Here is a 16251-nt window from a genome sequence, read left to right as displayed (position 1 = left end):
ACTGTGGTTCAAACAGAAAAAAAGTGATGAGGGAAAAATCGCTTCTCATTCTGAACATGGTAGTATATGCACATAAAGCTCAAAATCTGCATCTTAAGAATCGGTGCTATATTCATGTTTGGAAGGATAATGTTAGTTTTGGCCAAACGTTAACTATTAATTTAAATTAATACTATTATGTTGAAATATTCTTGGCTTCCTGGTTGTGTTTTTATTTAAATTTTAAATTTATTTTGGGGTTTGTAACTGGTTTAATGTTTATATATCAAATAACATAGGATAATAATTTAAAGGTCATCACTGAGATTAAAAGTGACCCATGTATGACTCAGATTTGAGAAGATCGTTGGTATATCATACTGCTTCTCCAGACATAGAAAAGGGTTTTTAAAAACCCCTGAGGGCGCCTGGCTCAGTCAGTTGAGTGGCAAGACTCTTGGCTGGGCACAGGTCTTCATCTCTGGGTAATGGGATGGAGCCTGCCTCGGGCTCCATGCTCAGTAGGGAGTCTGCATGAGATCTCTCTCTCTCTCTCTCTCTCTCTCTCTCTTTCTGCCCCTCTCCCTAAATAAATAAAATCTTTTTTAAACATTAAAAAAAATTTAAAACCCTGAACTACATTATAGATATGACCGAGTTTTTGAACCAATCTAGATACGAGGGGATCCCTGGGTGGCTCAGCGGTTTAGCGCCTGCCTTTGGCCCAGGGCGTGATCCTGGAGTCCCGGGATCGAGTCCCACGTCGGGCTCCCTGCATGGAGCCTGCTTCTCCCTCTGCCTATGTCTCTGCCTCTCTCTCTCTATCATGAATAAATAAATAAATCTTTAAAAAAAATCTAGACGCTTAATCTAACAATGGTATTGAATTCAGGGAATGCAGGGTGTGAGGTTTTTTTTGTTTGTTTGTTTGTTTTTAATTTATGATAGTCATAGAGAGAGAGAGAAGCAGAGACACAGGCAGAGGGAGAAGCAGGCTCCATGCACCGGGAGCCCGACGTGGGACTCGATCCCCGGTCTCCAGGATCGCGCCCTGGGCCAAAAGCAGGCGCCAAACCACTGCGCCACCCAGGGATACCCGGCATGTGTTTTAATGAAAAGGTACAACAGGGGAGAAATTGAAGGACAGGTTATTGGGCACATCATGTCAGGCCCTACAGGGACCACTCCTGGTGAAATGGAAAGTCCCAACTGTTCAGAACAACTTCAAGCACAAATGTATATTCTTGGTAACCCTCCCTACTGAGTCTCCTATGATTAAAATAGAAAATACAGGGCACCTGGGTGGCTCAGTTAGTTAAGGGTCTGATATTAGCTCAGGTCATGATTTCAGGGTCCTGGGATGGAGCCCCACGTCAATCCACTGTCAGGCTCCACAGTTGGCAGGGAGTCTATTTCTCCTTCTCCCTCTGCCCCCACCCATGCTGCCTGTCTCTCTCAAACAAATAAAATCTTAAAAAAAAAAAAAAAAAAACCCAGAAAATAAAATTTTCTTTTAGGATGCAAGCAGCAAGTCCCTAGCAAGTATCTGTGTAAGAAGGAGCCATATTTTGAGAAAAACAGGTTGCCCGAAGGAAGTCAGTTTGGGACTCTGAAGCAAAACCCCCCACCTTGCATCTGTTGGACACAAGCAGAGCCTTACTCTAAATGTATATAGTGAAAACAGCCAGGCCCACAAAGCCCGAGATTGTGGCTTTAAGTAATCTGGTCAGGGCACTGAGAGTGGAGGAGAGACCTTTTTATAGACTCATTACTGAGTTCTGGGAGCCAGCAGCCACGTCAGCAGGTATAGAGCTTGCCCTCCTAACTTTGGGTAGGATCCAAGCCTTTTAATTGCAGGTAAGTCAACTGCTTCCTGATGTATGCATAACACTTTGGGAATGCCAATTACTGAGCCATAACATGAAAGTGGCCAATTATGGCACCATTAAGACAATGCAACAGTTGATGCCTGTAAGAACAAATCCTATTTCTCAACGTCCCAAACTGGCACAGACCACTTCCCCAGCCCCAACCCCAGCCTGTGGCAATTGCCAAAGCCACCTATTCCTCAGTATTCCAGCTTCCCGCCTCCCTCCCCTCCTGCCCCTGCCCTCCCATGGGGCACGTGGGACACAGAGATACCCAATGGAAGTCTTTTGAAGAGAGCAGCTGGTTGCCCTTCTCAGTTCCACGATTGCTCTCAGGCCTGCTTTTGTGTATTTTAACCTGACGTCGCTTATTTTTAAATGGCAGAGGGTTGGCGCTTCTCAGACATTGTGATTTTCTGGTGGCCCAAACTGCCTGAGGAAAAGCCCTGGGAATAACCCAGAAGGCCACTGTGGGGTCTCCTCAGTTCTTTCTTTCTTACCCGTCACCAACTGTTCCTTTTTCAAACACCTCTGTGTTTTGCTGTCTCACCCACTCTGCCAAGACTGGGCCCCCTGCGAGGCTCAGCCCTGGGTGTCTGGCAGGGGCATCCCTCGTCACCCACCCCCCGCCCCCCACCTGCCCTTCTTTCCCTCCTCTCCTGCAAGAGAGGTGCTGCTCTTGCTGCGGGGACAATTGAAAACAGGTCAGGAAGCTGAAAGGGGAAACCTGCACTTTGATTCCAAAGCTTTATGTAAAAAAAAATTTGCATTGCCAAAATCAGGTATAAAGCCTTAGCTGGTAAACCTTTGAGAAACCGTGAAACTGAATCCTACAGTTTCAATGGTGAATTTTTCTGAAAGTAATTTTACAGAAACCTATAAAATGTCACACTTGTGTTTTTGTCTTGATAAGATAGATGGATAGAAATAAATAAGAGATTATCCAGATTTTTTTTTTTTTTTTTCTGTGCTCAGTAATATAAACCCAGTACTTTGGTGCATGACACTGGCTCCTAAACAAATGCCTACAGGAACCAGGCGCTTCATAGAATGTAGCCAACTTCGGTGAAGGACAGAGGGCTAGTCTGCTCTAGCCAGTTCTTGCCAGGGGACATGGAACCACTGTTGCCAGCTGTGATTTTTCAAGAGAGACTTTACAATCCCAGTTTGTGTGTGTGTATGTATGAGAATGTGTGTATTAAATCTGCCAGTTTTTACATGTTGGCTTAATGTTTTCAAAAGAGGACCAAACAGAACTTTTATTTCACCTCTGTTCTGGGTTTAGAGAATCTATTCAGAATGAAGTTTCAGAAAAGAAGACTGGGGAAAAGAGTCAAATCAGTCAAGTATTAAGTACTTATGTTTAGGTTTTCCTAAATACAGTAGGAAACATTGCCTCCGAGTCCAAATGCAGTTATAATCTCTGTATTATGCTAGCAATCCACAATTGAAGTTCTCCTTTTGATATAATTTGTATGGTTCAATCTCCCTTATCCTGCATCCCCCCTTTTTTTGAAAGGCCTACTTATTTATTTGAAAGAGAGTGAGGGAAGGGGCAGAGGGAGAGGGAGAGAAGCAAACTTCCCACTGAGCGTGAGCCCCAAGTGGCGCTCAATCCCACCACCCTGACACCCCAAGACCACATGACCTGAGCCAAAATCGAGTCAGAGGCTTAACTGACTCAATCACCCAAGTGTCCCTGGCCTGAATCCTTTTTTCATTGTCGGTTTGAAGTTGTGGTTTTTAGCATTCATGGGGCTGACTTTGTTGCTTACCAAACCCCTAACCCAGAAGATCAAGTCTGTCTTTCTTCCAGGAACATGCACATTTGTATCCAGTGGAGCAGGTTAGGTGAAGGAGGAGACAGATGAGTAATAGGGGCTTTCCTCCAACCTCTACCCGGGGATTCTCTAAGATAACTGTTGTCAGAAGAGGAAACACAGCTCAAAGCTCCAGGATGGAAGGCTCTCATCCTCCGTGTGGCAAATTATTAATATTCCTGTTCAAAGGAGGTTCCATCCTTGAAGATCAGGGACTTAAACCCATGCCACTCGCTCATAGGTAAATGGAAATTCCTACCTGAATGCAGAGATCAACCTTCCTGCCCCAAAATACCACCAGCACCTCATTCCTTCCAGCTCCATCTTGGGAGGCAGTGCCTCCTCTTTCTGCTGGAGGCTTACAGAGCCAGCACCCCCACTCACCTTCTGAGGAGGGAAGGGCCACACAGACAGCCAAGGCCACGAGAGCGAGAGTGAGTCCTGTCTGCTGCATTCCTGTCTCCCTCACCAGCCCAGGCTGCTCTGCAGGTGAGGCTGGACGATCAGGAAATGAGGCTGAAGGTGGCCTTGGGTGCCCAGAGTGTGGAGGAAAATGAAGCCAGGGAGCCCCGCCCCCGAAGGTGCTGGGGTACCTATTTCTCATGTTTCTTTCCTTGAAACAGGCTCTTTCTGAAGACCACACCTGTCCAGTCTGGCAATGCCAGCGGTGAGCTGGCAGTTGGTGAGGTCATTGTGAGTTGGGGGTGTGCAACAGAATCACTTGGGAACCACTGAAACATAGTGATCTACTCACATTCCTCCACAAGGGGGCTGCTGCTTCAAATCCTATAAATCAGGATTTGAAGCAGGGGACCAGCAATCTAAAATCTTTGGAAGCTCCATAGGTGATTCTGATGAACACTTCTATTGAAAACCATCTCATAAAGGAATCAGAGTTTTTAAGTAGCTTGGTGAAACTAAGAGTTTCTGGTTTCGGGGACAAGGGTGACAAGTCATAAAAAAAAAAAAAAAGAAACATTATCTGGTGAAAAGATATGGAAAAATTCGACCCCACTCTGGTCTTGGTTTACAGCCAAATTGTTTCCAGTGGAGCTGTAGTTTATTTAGGAGGAAAGTAAGATAGGTAGAAAGGCTTCTTCCCTCCAGGCTATGCCTCCTGGAAAAGAGAGGCCTAGAGCAGGTGTGACCAGGACTAAGGAGGTGGGGATTCTAGCCCAGGTTTACAGCTAATTAGCTTTGAGAATAAGACCATAGGGTAGATGAGGAAATTGGATTCTAATCCCGCCTTTTCTATTAACTGGTTGCATAACTTCAGAATATGTACTTAACTTTTCTGTAAATAAGAGTCAGACTGGACAGTCTCCAAAAACCTGCATACTTCCTCTATAATTGCTCTGTTTCATGCAGTAGCCTTTGTCCATATGTGGTCCTTGACCATTTGAAATGTGTTAGTCCAAATTCAGGTGTGCTACGAGCACAAAATACACACTAGATTTCAAAGACTTAGTACAAAAAAATCTAAAATATCTCATTAATATTTTCATATTGATTACATGCTGAAATGTAACTGGATATGAATGCATTTGGATATATTGAGTTGAATAAAATACTATCCAAATTAATTTCACTTGTTTCTTTTTCACTTTTTTTCATATGCCTACTCAGAAAATTTTAAGTTACATATGTAAGCTTACATGATATCTGCTTTGGGCAGTTGCTTTGTAAGGTCAAGAGCTCGAGGTCAGAATTGTCCCCCAGCTGTCAAGATGTGGTACTTAACCAAGCCCCAATGTCACCATCCAGAACAGCCATAAAAAAGAATGAAATCTTGCCATTTGCAACAACATGAATGGATCTAGAGGGTATAAGGCTAAAAGACATAAGTCAGGGAAAGATAAATACCATATGGTTTCACTCACGTGTAGAATTTAAGAAATGAAGCAAACAAAGAAAAAAAAGACGAAAAAGCAGACTCTTAAATGCATAGAACGAACTGGTGGTCGCCAGAGGGGAGGCGGGTGGAGAGATGGGTGATATAGGTGATGGGGTGATGAGGACAAAGAGCATGCTTATCATGAGGAGCACCGACTAGTGTGCAGAAGTCTTGAAACATTCTGTACACCTGAGACTAATAGCACAGACTGTTCGTTATACTTCAGTTTAAAAAAAACAAAAACTTTTAAAAAGAAAGAGAAGCAGGGGCGTCTGGGTGGCTCAGTTGGTTAAGTGTCTGCCTTCGGCTCAGGTCATGTAAAATCTCTAAAAACAAAACAAAATAGGAAGGCTGGACTCAATATTGATGAGCCTGGCATTAGAGCCCGTGTACTTACTCTTCGGCTCTTATATGCTTGTCTATTTGATGGGCCTGCCTTTGTTGCACCGGGTGCCTGTTCTGGTAGGGAATGTCACCAGGGGCCTGCCAGGACGAAGGCCTGGGGACAGAATGCAAACACTTGGACACACCACTGGGGCTTCTTCCTAAGTTGTCTCGGGTGGTTAGCATTTTCCTTCTCCTTCTCACTTCTTCCTGGGGGCCACTGTGTTGAGATGGTGTTATAACAGGCAGCACTACTGCATTTACCACCTGAAATCACTCAATTACCTGGGGCAAGGCTGTCAGGTCAGCGTGCTGGTGAAAGGCAAGGCTGCAGGAAAACCTGGTGCTGTGTTGTTATGTAACTAGAATGAGAGGCATGCTGGGCAGAGCCGTTTGTCTAGAGCGAGGGCAAATGGGAAGATGGAATTATTGCCTGGGGAGAACATGGTGCAAGCTACAGTTATGGGGCTTGTGCGTCTGTGTGTGACAGGGTGTTCACTAGCAGACATGGGCCAGAATTAACTGGGAAGGAGTCTCAAAAGAGTGAGATCAGAACAACTGATTATTCAAATATTTTTATCTGGGCTTGGAGCTTCTACAAAATCAAATGAGGAGGAGCCTGGGAAATGTGTGCCTTGAGGACCTGGCGGATAGTTGGAGGGTAGAGCCATAGAAGGAAACAATTTGAGGACAACCTAAAACTATGTATAGTTTTGTGTTTTCCATTGGGAAACATCCCTGGCTAAAGATCCAGGATGCAAACTTTATTTATTTATTTTAAAGATTTTATTTATTTATTCATGAGAGACACAGAGAGAGAGGCAGAGACATAGGCAGAGGGAGAAGCAGGCTCCATGCAGGGAGCCGATGTGGGACTCGACCCCGGGGCTCCAGGATCAGGCCCTGGGCTGAAGGCGGCGCTAAACCACTGGGCCACCGGGGCTGCCCGGATGCAAACTTAAAAAAATTTTTTTTTCTCTTAATTATATTGGGAAAAAAGCAAATCATTTCACCTCAAAGAAAAGTATAAACCTCAGACTTTCATAAAAATGCTTGGTACCATCCATGCTCTAGGGAAAATGACCAGTGGATTAGGAAGATGAACAAGATTTCTGAATGGTAGCTTCCACAAAATAAAATACCAGTGAACTTCCCTTGAAGGTTTGTCTTCAAAATAAGCGGATGGACTATTCTGAAAATGATGTCAACACGTATAGGTCTTAGGAGAATTTACAATTTAATGGATCCCTTCCATGAATCATCTGGTGTTGAGACTAATTACCTTTTAATATGTGTGATATTTGAGTTTTGATTTGTAGAAAATGGCTTTGATGGAACAAGGCAGAGCCAAACAGGAATCTCATCTTAAAAACTGGGCTCCAAGTACTTTAAGGCAGGCTCTGAGTTATGATGTCTAGTAATTATAGGCTATCTTTTCTAACTACAAAACTGTATTAGGTCCGTTGTAGAAAATTTGGAGTGTGCAAAAAAGTATAAAGAAGAAAACTGTTTAAATATCCAGAAATCAGGGATCCCTGGTGGTGCAGCGGTTTGGCGCCTGCCTTTGGCCCAGGGCGCGATCCTGGAGACCCGGGGTCGAATCCCACGTCAGGCTTGCTGCATGGAGCCTGCTTCTCCCTCTGCCTGTGTCTCTGCCTCTCTCTCTCTCTCTGGGTGACTATCATAAATAAATTAAAAAAAAATAAATATCCAGAAATCAGCTTTATTAACCTGTGGTATATATCCTTCCAGTCTTCTATGAAGATACAGTCATTCATACATTGAATAAACCTTGACTGGGGCTCTCTTATGTGCAAGATGTTGTGTTAAACAGATGGCAAGCAAAGGGGCCATAGTCCCTAATGCAGGGAGGACCAGGCTATTAAGCAAGCCATAACAATATTCTGTGAAGTGCCAATACGGACAAGTACAAGGCTTATGGCACTCAGAGCAGGGACGTTTCACCCAGTCTGGAAATGAACCGGCTCAAAAAGAGGCTTTTTTTTTTTTTTTTTTTTTTGAGTAGGCTCCATGCCCAGCATGGAGCCCAACATGGGGCTTGAACTCATGACCCTGAGATTAAGACTTGAGCTGAGATCAAAAATCTGACAGTCAACTGACTGAGCCACCCAGGCTTTTTAACTGTTGCATAGTTTAGTATTTCATAATACAGAGGTATTGTATTTTATACAATACCTACAATTTATTGTACTCATCTCTTAATACTGCACTTTTAGACGTGGATTTTTTTTTCATCATCATAAATAATTCTTCATTGGACCACTTCTATAATTCAAACCTTTATACTCATTCTTCAGAATAAATTTTGAAAAGCAGAAATGCATAGTTAAAGGCCACAGTTAGGGGATCCTTGGGTGGCTCAGTGGTTTAGTGCCTGCCTTTGGGTGTGATCCTGGAGACCCGGGTTTGAGTCCCGCATCGGGCTCCCTGCAGGGAGCCTGCTTCTCCCTCTGCCTGTGTCTCTGCCTCTCTCTCCCTCTCTCTCTCTCTCTGTGTGTCTTTCATGAATAAATAATAAAAAAATAATAAAGGCCACAGTTATTGGAAAGGCTTTGGTACATACTCAGACTAAGCTGAAAATTTTATGTATGTTTTTCTCCAATACTCTGGAGAAAGTACATTTCTCCAGTACAATTTTCCAGTGTCCTGCAATGATAGCTCTAATTATATAAAGCAGGGATGCCTGGGTGGCTCCGTGGTTGAGCATCTGCCTTTGGGTCAGGGTGTGATCCCAGGGTCCAGGGATTGAGTCCCGCATCGGGCTTCCTGCATGGAGCCTGTTTCTCCCTCTTCCTTGCCTCTGCCTCTCTCTCTGTGTGTCTCTCATAAATAAATAAATAAAATATTTTAAAAAATAATTATATAAAGCAAATAATGTGCTTTACAATGGTGGAGACACCCACCCAGGCATCCCGATCTCAGTGTCTTCTTAAATAAATATTCAGAAATGGAACTTCTTGTGATGCCTGGGTGGCTCAGTGGTTGAGTGTCTGCCTATGGCTCAGGGTGTGATCCTGGAGCCCTGGAATGGAGTCACACCTGGGGCTTCCTGCAGGGAGCCTGCTTCTCCCTCTGGCTATGTCTCTGCCTCTCTTTCTGTCTCTCATGAATAAATGAATAAAATCTTTAAAAAAAAGAACAGAAATTGAATTTCTCAAAGGTATCTCCATTTAAATCACTTTTTAATATACATTGCCAAGTTATCTCAAACTGTTCTAAACACCTATGCGTGTGCTTCTATCCTCCGGGAGAGTAGGGCTTAGTGAGGGCAGGGCTTGTATTTTATTCATCATTCTATCTCAGTGCCTGGCTCAGTGCTCAGCAAATACTCAATTTGTCGAATGCACAATGAACTGGATTATTCAAATAAGTAAGCCTTCATTACATGGGCAAAATCTTGTCAATGTGGCCACAGAAGTCTACAATTGGTCCTCTTGTTCTTTTCTGAGTATCTATAACCTAATTGGTAATAATATTTTAAATGTTTATTTCTCAGAAGAATTGTTTTCTATACCATATAGAAAACAAAAAAATATATACATAGAGTTTTCCTTAATGCATAAGAATGATTAGTTATAAAAATATATATCATCGGGATTTACAGGCTTTAAACCAGGACCAAGGGCAGTGAGTGTGTGTGTGTGTGTGTGTGTGTGTGTGATATTTCAGAAATCTGTATTCTTGGGGCACCTGGGTGGCTCAATGGTTGAGTGTCTGACTTCATTCAGCTCAGGTCATGATCCCGGGGTCCTGGGATCAAGTCCTGCGTCAGGCTTCCTTCAGGGAGCCTGCTTCTCCCTCGCCTGTGTCTCTGTCTCTCTCTGTCTCTCACGAATAAATAAATAAAATCTTAAAAAAAAAAAAAGAAAAAAGAAATCTGTGTTCTTCAGAAACAAGATAAAACATCTTCTAGCTGAGGTGGCTTCTAGGAGAGCCAAGCCAGGCTGTGGTTTCATGATTTACACTCTGTAGTTAATTAAATGTGTGATAGGGTTGGGCATCAGATATGCCAAAGTAAACAGGGAAGAAAAAATGCAGGACTAATCAGTGGGAACAGAGTTTGAACCTAGAGCCAAAGTAGGGAATTTCCCTCGTCCTGAATTTCTTATTCCTGGTTAACAGTTTAGTTTCCTTTTCAGACTTAAATGTATAACTTTTATTTTTTAGCATCCATGGTTTCCAGATATATGAATAATCCAAATTCATTCCAATATTGTTATCAGTTTTATTCTGAGTATACTGAGGCACAGAATTTAGGTGACTTGACTAGATTAGTCAGTAATTGGGAATCCTAGAGCAGAATACTATCTCAGTCTAATAAAAACAAAAAAAAATGCCCCCAGAAAATCTTTAAAAGGAGAGCAATGGGGCAGCCCAGGTGGCTCGGCGCCGCCTTCAGCCCAGAGTGTGATCCTGGAGGCCCGGGATTGAGTCCCGCACCAGGCTTCCTGCATGGAGCCTGCTTCTCCCTCTGCCTGTGTCTTTGCCTCTCTCTCTCTCTCTCTCTCTCTTTCATGAATAAATAAATCTTAAAAAATAAACAGCCATTCTTCAAAAACAAAAAACAAAAAACCCAAAAGCTAGAACACCTGTGAGAATTTAATATATAATAAAGCTAGCATTTTACATCAGGGAAAACTGTGGATTAGTCAATGAATGTTTTGAAACAACTGGTTAACCATATGGAAAAAAGTTAAGTTGAAACCTTAAATTTCAGATGTATTTAATATCTAACCTGAAGAATGAAAATATAGAAGTATCCAATGGAAATACAGAAGACTTTTTTTGTTGCTAAGTTTTGGGGCAGGGAAAGACTTTATAAGCATGAAACAAGACTCAGAAGCCAAAAAGAAAAGAACGAAAAATTTGACCATACAAAAAAAAAGTGAAATTCCATCATGGAAAAATGAAACTCAATAAAAGACAAATGACAAAACGTTGTGTGTGAGGGGGTTGCCTGGCTGGCTCTGTCAGAGTAGGTAACTCTTGACCCCAGAGTCATGAGTTTAAGCCCTACGTTGGATGTAAAGATTACTTAAATGAATAAATAAATTAAAATCTTAAAAAAAAAGTCATGTGTGGGCAAGAGGACATTTGTAAGACAATAGACAACAGACAGGGCTGTTACATAAAGAGATCTTGTGTATCAATAAGGAAGAGACCAGTGACTTAATGGGAAAATGGGTTGTGGCTTTGAACATGTAGTTCACAGAAATCAAAAGGCTTATATTTTCTTAATGCTTGACATTATTCAAAATTTCTTATATTTTCTCAATGCTTGACATAATTCAAAATTATTTAAACAAAAATAAAAACAACAAAATGAAACACATTTTTCACCTGCCAGACTGGCAAAGACCAAAGTGTTTCATATTACATAGTGTTAGCAAGTATTTACTCATATGTAGGTGGTAGAGGTGTAAATTGGTACAAAGTCCTAGGACATTAATTTGGCAATATCTGTGAATTTAAAATGAAGATATCCTTTGACTGAAGACTTTCACTACATACATACACACCACACACAGAGGCATGCACATGCTTATATATGTAGAAGATTTCTGGAACAATGAGGCACAAGTTCTTATTAGTGGTTGCCTCTGCGAAGGATAAAGATCTGGGGTGGTAGACAAATCTCTTTCATTTTATGTACATTTTTTATGGTTTGAATTTTTACTAATTATATTAGTTTTCTATTGCTGAATAACAAATTAGCACAGAACTAGTGACTTCAAACAACATCTGTTTTTTATTTATTTATTTATTTATTAGCTCACAGTTCCCATGGGTCAGGAGTTGAGTGTGACCTAACCACAAGGATCTCACTAGGCTGCAATCCAAGTGTCAGCTGGGGCCACAGTTTCATGTGAGGCTCCCAGGGTCCTTTCCCAGCTCATGTGGTAGCTGGCATTCACTTCCTCACAGTTGTTGAACTCATGGTGGTTTCTTCTTCATGGTCAGCGGGAGAATCTCTGATCTCCAGATTGTCTTTTAAAGAGCTCACCTGAGGGGATCCCTGGGTGGCTCAGTGGTTTTGCATCTGCCTTTGGCCCAGGGCGCGATCCTGGAGACCCGGGATCGAGTCCCGCGTTGGGCTCCTGGCATGGAGCCTGCTTCTCCCTCTGCCTGTGTCTCTGCCTCTCTCTCTCTCTCTCTCTCTCTCTCTCTCTCTATCATAAATAAATAAAAATAAATCTTTAAAAAATATAAAATAAATAAATAAAGAGCTCACCTGATTAGATCAGACCCACCCAGGATTATGGCATCTTTGATTCACTTCAAGTCAATTTTAGGGACTTTAACTACATCTGCAAAATTCCTTCCTCATTGCCACATTCTGTTGGTTAGAAGCAAATCACAGGTCCTGTCTGCACCCAAGACAAGGGTATTGTACAATGGCATGGTTACCAGGAAGCACGAGTCACCAGGTTCTAGAAAACCAGTTCTACCTACCGCACCGATATGACCAACTATAAAACCACCATCACCACCACACCAATATCTAACACTTCAGAAGAGCTTCTTTCATAGTGGGCACTATTTCAAACATTTTGCATATATGAGGTCACTCCATGGCCAGGGCAATCCTATGAAGCAGAGCTCTTCCTTTTACAATAAGGAAACAGAGGCACCAGTTTAAATAGTTTGCCCAAGGTCATAGGGCTTATAAGTGATGGAGCTAGTGATGCACCTCAGGCAGTCTATGTTCCCAGTACTGTGTTCCTTGCTACACTCTGTGTACATTTGGCAAGTACGCACAGTGGCAAAAAAGGATTCAATGTTCCGATACCTGAGGCTACATAACAAATATGCCAACACTTGTAGCTTAAACCACCACAGCATTTGGTTTGCTACTGAGTCTGCTTTTCAGGCAGGGGATAGCTCACATCTGCTCCACTCAGCATCACCCGGAGTGGTTTGAGACTGCAACCTGGAGTCACCTGGAGGGGCCCACTCCTGCAGTTGATGCTGGCTATTAGCTGAGAATCTTAGCTGTACTTATGCAGGCCTCTCTGTGTGATTAGTTCACCTTCCTCACAGCATGGTGGTGGGTTCCCAAAGGCAAGCACCCCATGAGTGAGAGAGCAAGCCAGGGAGAAACTGTATTGCCCTTTATGACAGGAATTTATACAGGTTCCCTTCTATTGCATTCGATTAATTAATCAGGATAGTCAAAAAGTCCTACCCAGGTTGCAGGGCAAGGAATAGATTTCATTTCTTAGTTGTGAGTGGCAAGGTTCTAGAAGGACATGAGGACCTTAAATATTGCTGTCAATCTTCCACAAAAGATCGATGAATTTATTTCTCTATCTTAAAGCTAGCCTGCACTCAAACCACCCCAACAATTTAGCTTTCAGATGCTTCTTTTCAGAAGCATCAAGAAAAAAGCCCCACAATCTTAAATGATAAAAATTAATGTCTTTCTTTTTCCTGTTTTTATACTCCTAGATCATCTCCCTTAAGGTAGAGAACAAATGAAATTTTAAGCTCCTCCCAGGTCTTCACTGCTAGCTTTGATTCTGAATACTATTTTCTTTCTTTTGGCTGACATTTCAGGGAAGATTCCTGAGGTATGACTATCTAGAACATGTCAGTTTTTATTTTCTAAGAAAATAGGGAAGGATGAAGTAATTATAACCACCAGTCATTCTTTTATTCAACAGAATGAACTTCCATCTTGCATTAAGCACAGCCCTAGGGAAAAGAGTAAAAGATGCAATGACTCAGTCCTCAAAAAACCCATGCTGGGGGCAGGTGGGTGGCTCAGTGGTTGAGTGTCTGCCTTTGGCTTGGGTTGTGATCCCGGGGTCCTGGAATTGAGTTCTGCGTTGGGCTCCCTGCAGAGAGTCTGCTTCTCCCTCTGCCTGTGTCTCTGCCTCCCTCTCTGTGTCTCTCATGAATAAATAAATAAAATCTTTAAAAAAAAAACCCACCAAAAAAATCCATGCTAGTGGAAGAAGAGAGAAAAAGAACAACAATTTCAAGATTAATTCCTATGGTAGGGTCCATTCTTTTCTGTTCCTCAAGGTGAGTCCTTTGTTATTCCCTCAAGCGCACAATCAAGACAACCACCCTTACGGGTCTTCAGCTGGGTCTTTGTCTTGTCTGGGACTGATGCTTCCCAGAACCCAAGTCCTCAGAAAGAAGGCTGCCATTGCATTCAAGTTAGTAAGGAAGTTCCTAAACTGTGTGCCAGAGCACCCTGGGGTGCTGAGATGAACTCATAGGGGGTGTCGTGGGATGTTCTAAGTTATTGAGGGAAACAACAGGTGTCTGTTGGACCTCACCCAACTACTACTACTAAGTCATTTGGATCTAACTAAACAACTGGAGATCTTTGATATTTCTTTTGGCCTAATGGTATGGTGAAAAAAATCACTGACATTAAGAACACCAACTCTCAGCCAAGAAAGTTTGGTAATTTCTAGAATACCTCATCTCTCAATTTTCCCAGTACTTATTCGCATTTTTCTTCAAAGTGGACACACACTATTTGAGCTGTTCTTTCTCCAGGACAAGGCCTTATCACTTGGGCGTCCTGCAGGGACTTCTCCCTGGGCCTTCGGAGGGACCCTCAGGCAGGCATCACTTCTCATCTCTTCCCACGTCTGCCTCTCCTTCTGTAGCCTCCTCCCCACAGCTTGCCTTCACCCCACGCTCTGCTCTGGCACCTCTCTGTGGGAATAATCAGGTCTCGATCCTCACAGGTGCCTCGTGGTGACTTGCAGATGTGCATCCCTGTCCTTGCCTCCCCTGCCCAGGTGTGGTTACTCAGCAAACAGTAAGGGTGGGGAAGAAAGATAAGGGCCATGGTCGGGTTAGCACCCCAAGATTGACTCCCATTTGAACTGCTGGTAAGATGAGAAAGTCCATGGGGATCCCTGGGTGGCTCAGCAGTTTGGCATCTGCCTTCGGCTCAGGCAGGCCGGGATGGAGTCCCACGTGGGGCTCCCTGCATGGAGCCTGCTTCTCCCTCTGCCTGTGTCTCTGCCTCTCTCTCTCTCTCTCTCTCTCTCTGCCTCTCATGAATGAATAAATAAAATCTAAAAAAAAAAAAAAAAAAAAGATGAGAAAGTCCATCCCTTTCATGAACATATCTTTGCACTGGTTGCTTGTTAACTAAAATCCTGGGGCCACTACCCTAAGGTGTCATTTGCCTCAACTGAGCATTCTATGTGAATGGTAAGTGATAAATGCCCAAATATGTCCTGATTTGTCTTTTTAAAAATTTATTTATTTATTTTAGAGAGACAGAGAGAGAGAGAGAATGGTGTAGGAGGAGGGGCAGAGAGAGAGGGAGGGAGAGAACCCCAAGCAGACTCCCTGCTGAGCGTGGAGCCCAGTGCGGGACTTGATGTCACCACCCTGAGATCATGCCCTGAGCTGAAATCTGGAGTCAGATACTTAACCAACTGAACCACCCAGGCGCCTCCAAATGTGTCCTAATTTCAAGGCTTCTCCCCTGACCCTTGTGAGGGTGTAGATGCTGAAGAAGCTGAAGACCAGGACAGGAAAAGCATTTGGCCTTTGCCACCACGGACACATTGTGATAACCACCAAAGAGAAGGGCACAGAGGATTGAGGTGGAGCCTCGCCCTACCTGGGAGGCTACACTGAGAGGGTTAAAATGATCTGCAGGCAGGGTGCACTTGAGGTGGGTCCGCAGGGACGAGTAGGAGCTGTATGGACACCTAGGTGGGGAAGGGAAAGCCCTGCAGCCAGAGGGAGTAGGCGGCAGGCCAGAGCTCCCCGCAAAGGCTACCAGCCAAGGCCAGAGGCCGCATCCCTGGTTTGCATAAGGTAGAGGTGATTTTGCTTAGATACCACGTCTAGTGTGTTAATCTTAGGTCGTAAGCAGGCCAAGTTCAGGAGTCTGGGGCCCTGAGCGCGCAGGCGGCCGAGCCTCTCCTCTTCAGCACCCGGTGGGAGGCCACGTGGCTGCACCACCTCAAAGAGAGTGCGGGAGCTGAGCTCTCCTACAGCCTCCAGGAAGAAAGGCCAACAGCGTCGAGCCAACCTCTGGCTGAGACCTTTCAATGCTCCCACAGCACCCATGAGAGACACAAACAGAGAGGCAGAGACGCAGGCAGAGGGAGAAGCAGGCTCCCGGCGGGGAGCCCGGGGCGGGGCTCGATCCCAGGACCCCCGGGGCACGCCCGGAGCCGAAGGCAGATGCTCAACCGCTGAGCAACTCTTAACGAGTAGAGGAGCTGTTCCAGGCCTCACCGTGATCAGAGGACCGCGGCCCTCAGGCTTCACCTCTGTCCCGCCTCAGACACCCTGA

The 16251-nt window shown here is 43.9% G+C and overlaps 1 protein-coding gene across 1 annotated transcript in view; it reads right to left on the bottom strand.

Moving 5' to 3' along the window:
- CCL28 (C-C motif chemokine ligand 28) overlaps positions 1-4311 on the bottom strand; it is a 30489-nt gene extending 26178 nt beyond the window's left edge. The window contains exon 1 of the mRNA XM_077896051.1: positions 4052-4311. Coding sequence (XP_077752177.1) covers positions 4052-4271 — 220 coding nt within the window. The 5' untranslated portion in view covers positions 4272-4311. The remainder of the gene's footprint in view (positions 1-4051) is intronic.
- Positions 4312-16251: the final 11940 nt, after the last annotated feature.

This window comes from Canis aureus, chromosome 4, assembly GCF_053574225.1.
Source record: "Canis aureus isolate CA01 chromosome 4, VMU_Caureus_v.1.0, whole genome shotgun sequence".
Classification (NCBI taxonomy): Eukaryota; Metazoa; Chordata; class Mammalia; order Carnivora; family Canidae; genus Canis; species Canis aureus.
This window is presented reverse-complemented; position numbering and strand designations above follow the sequence as displayed.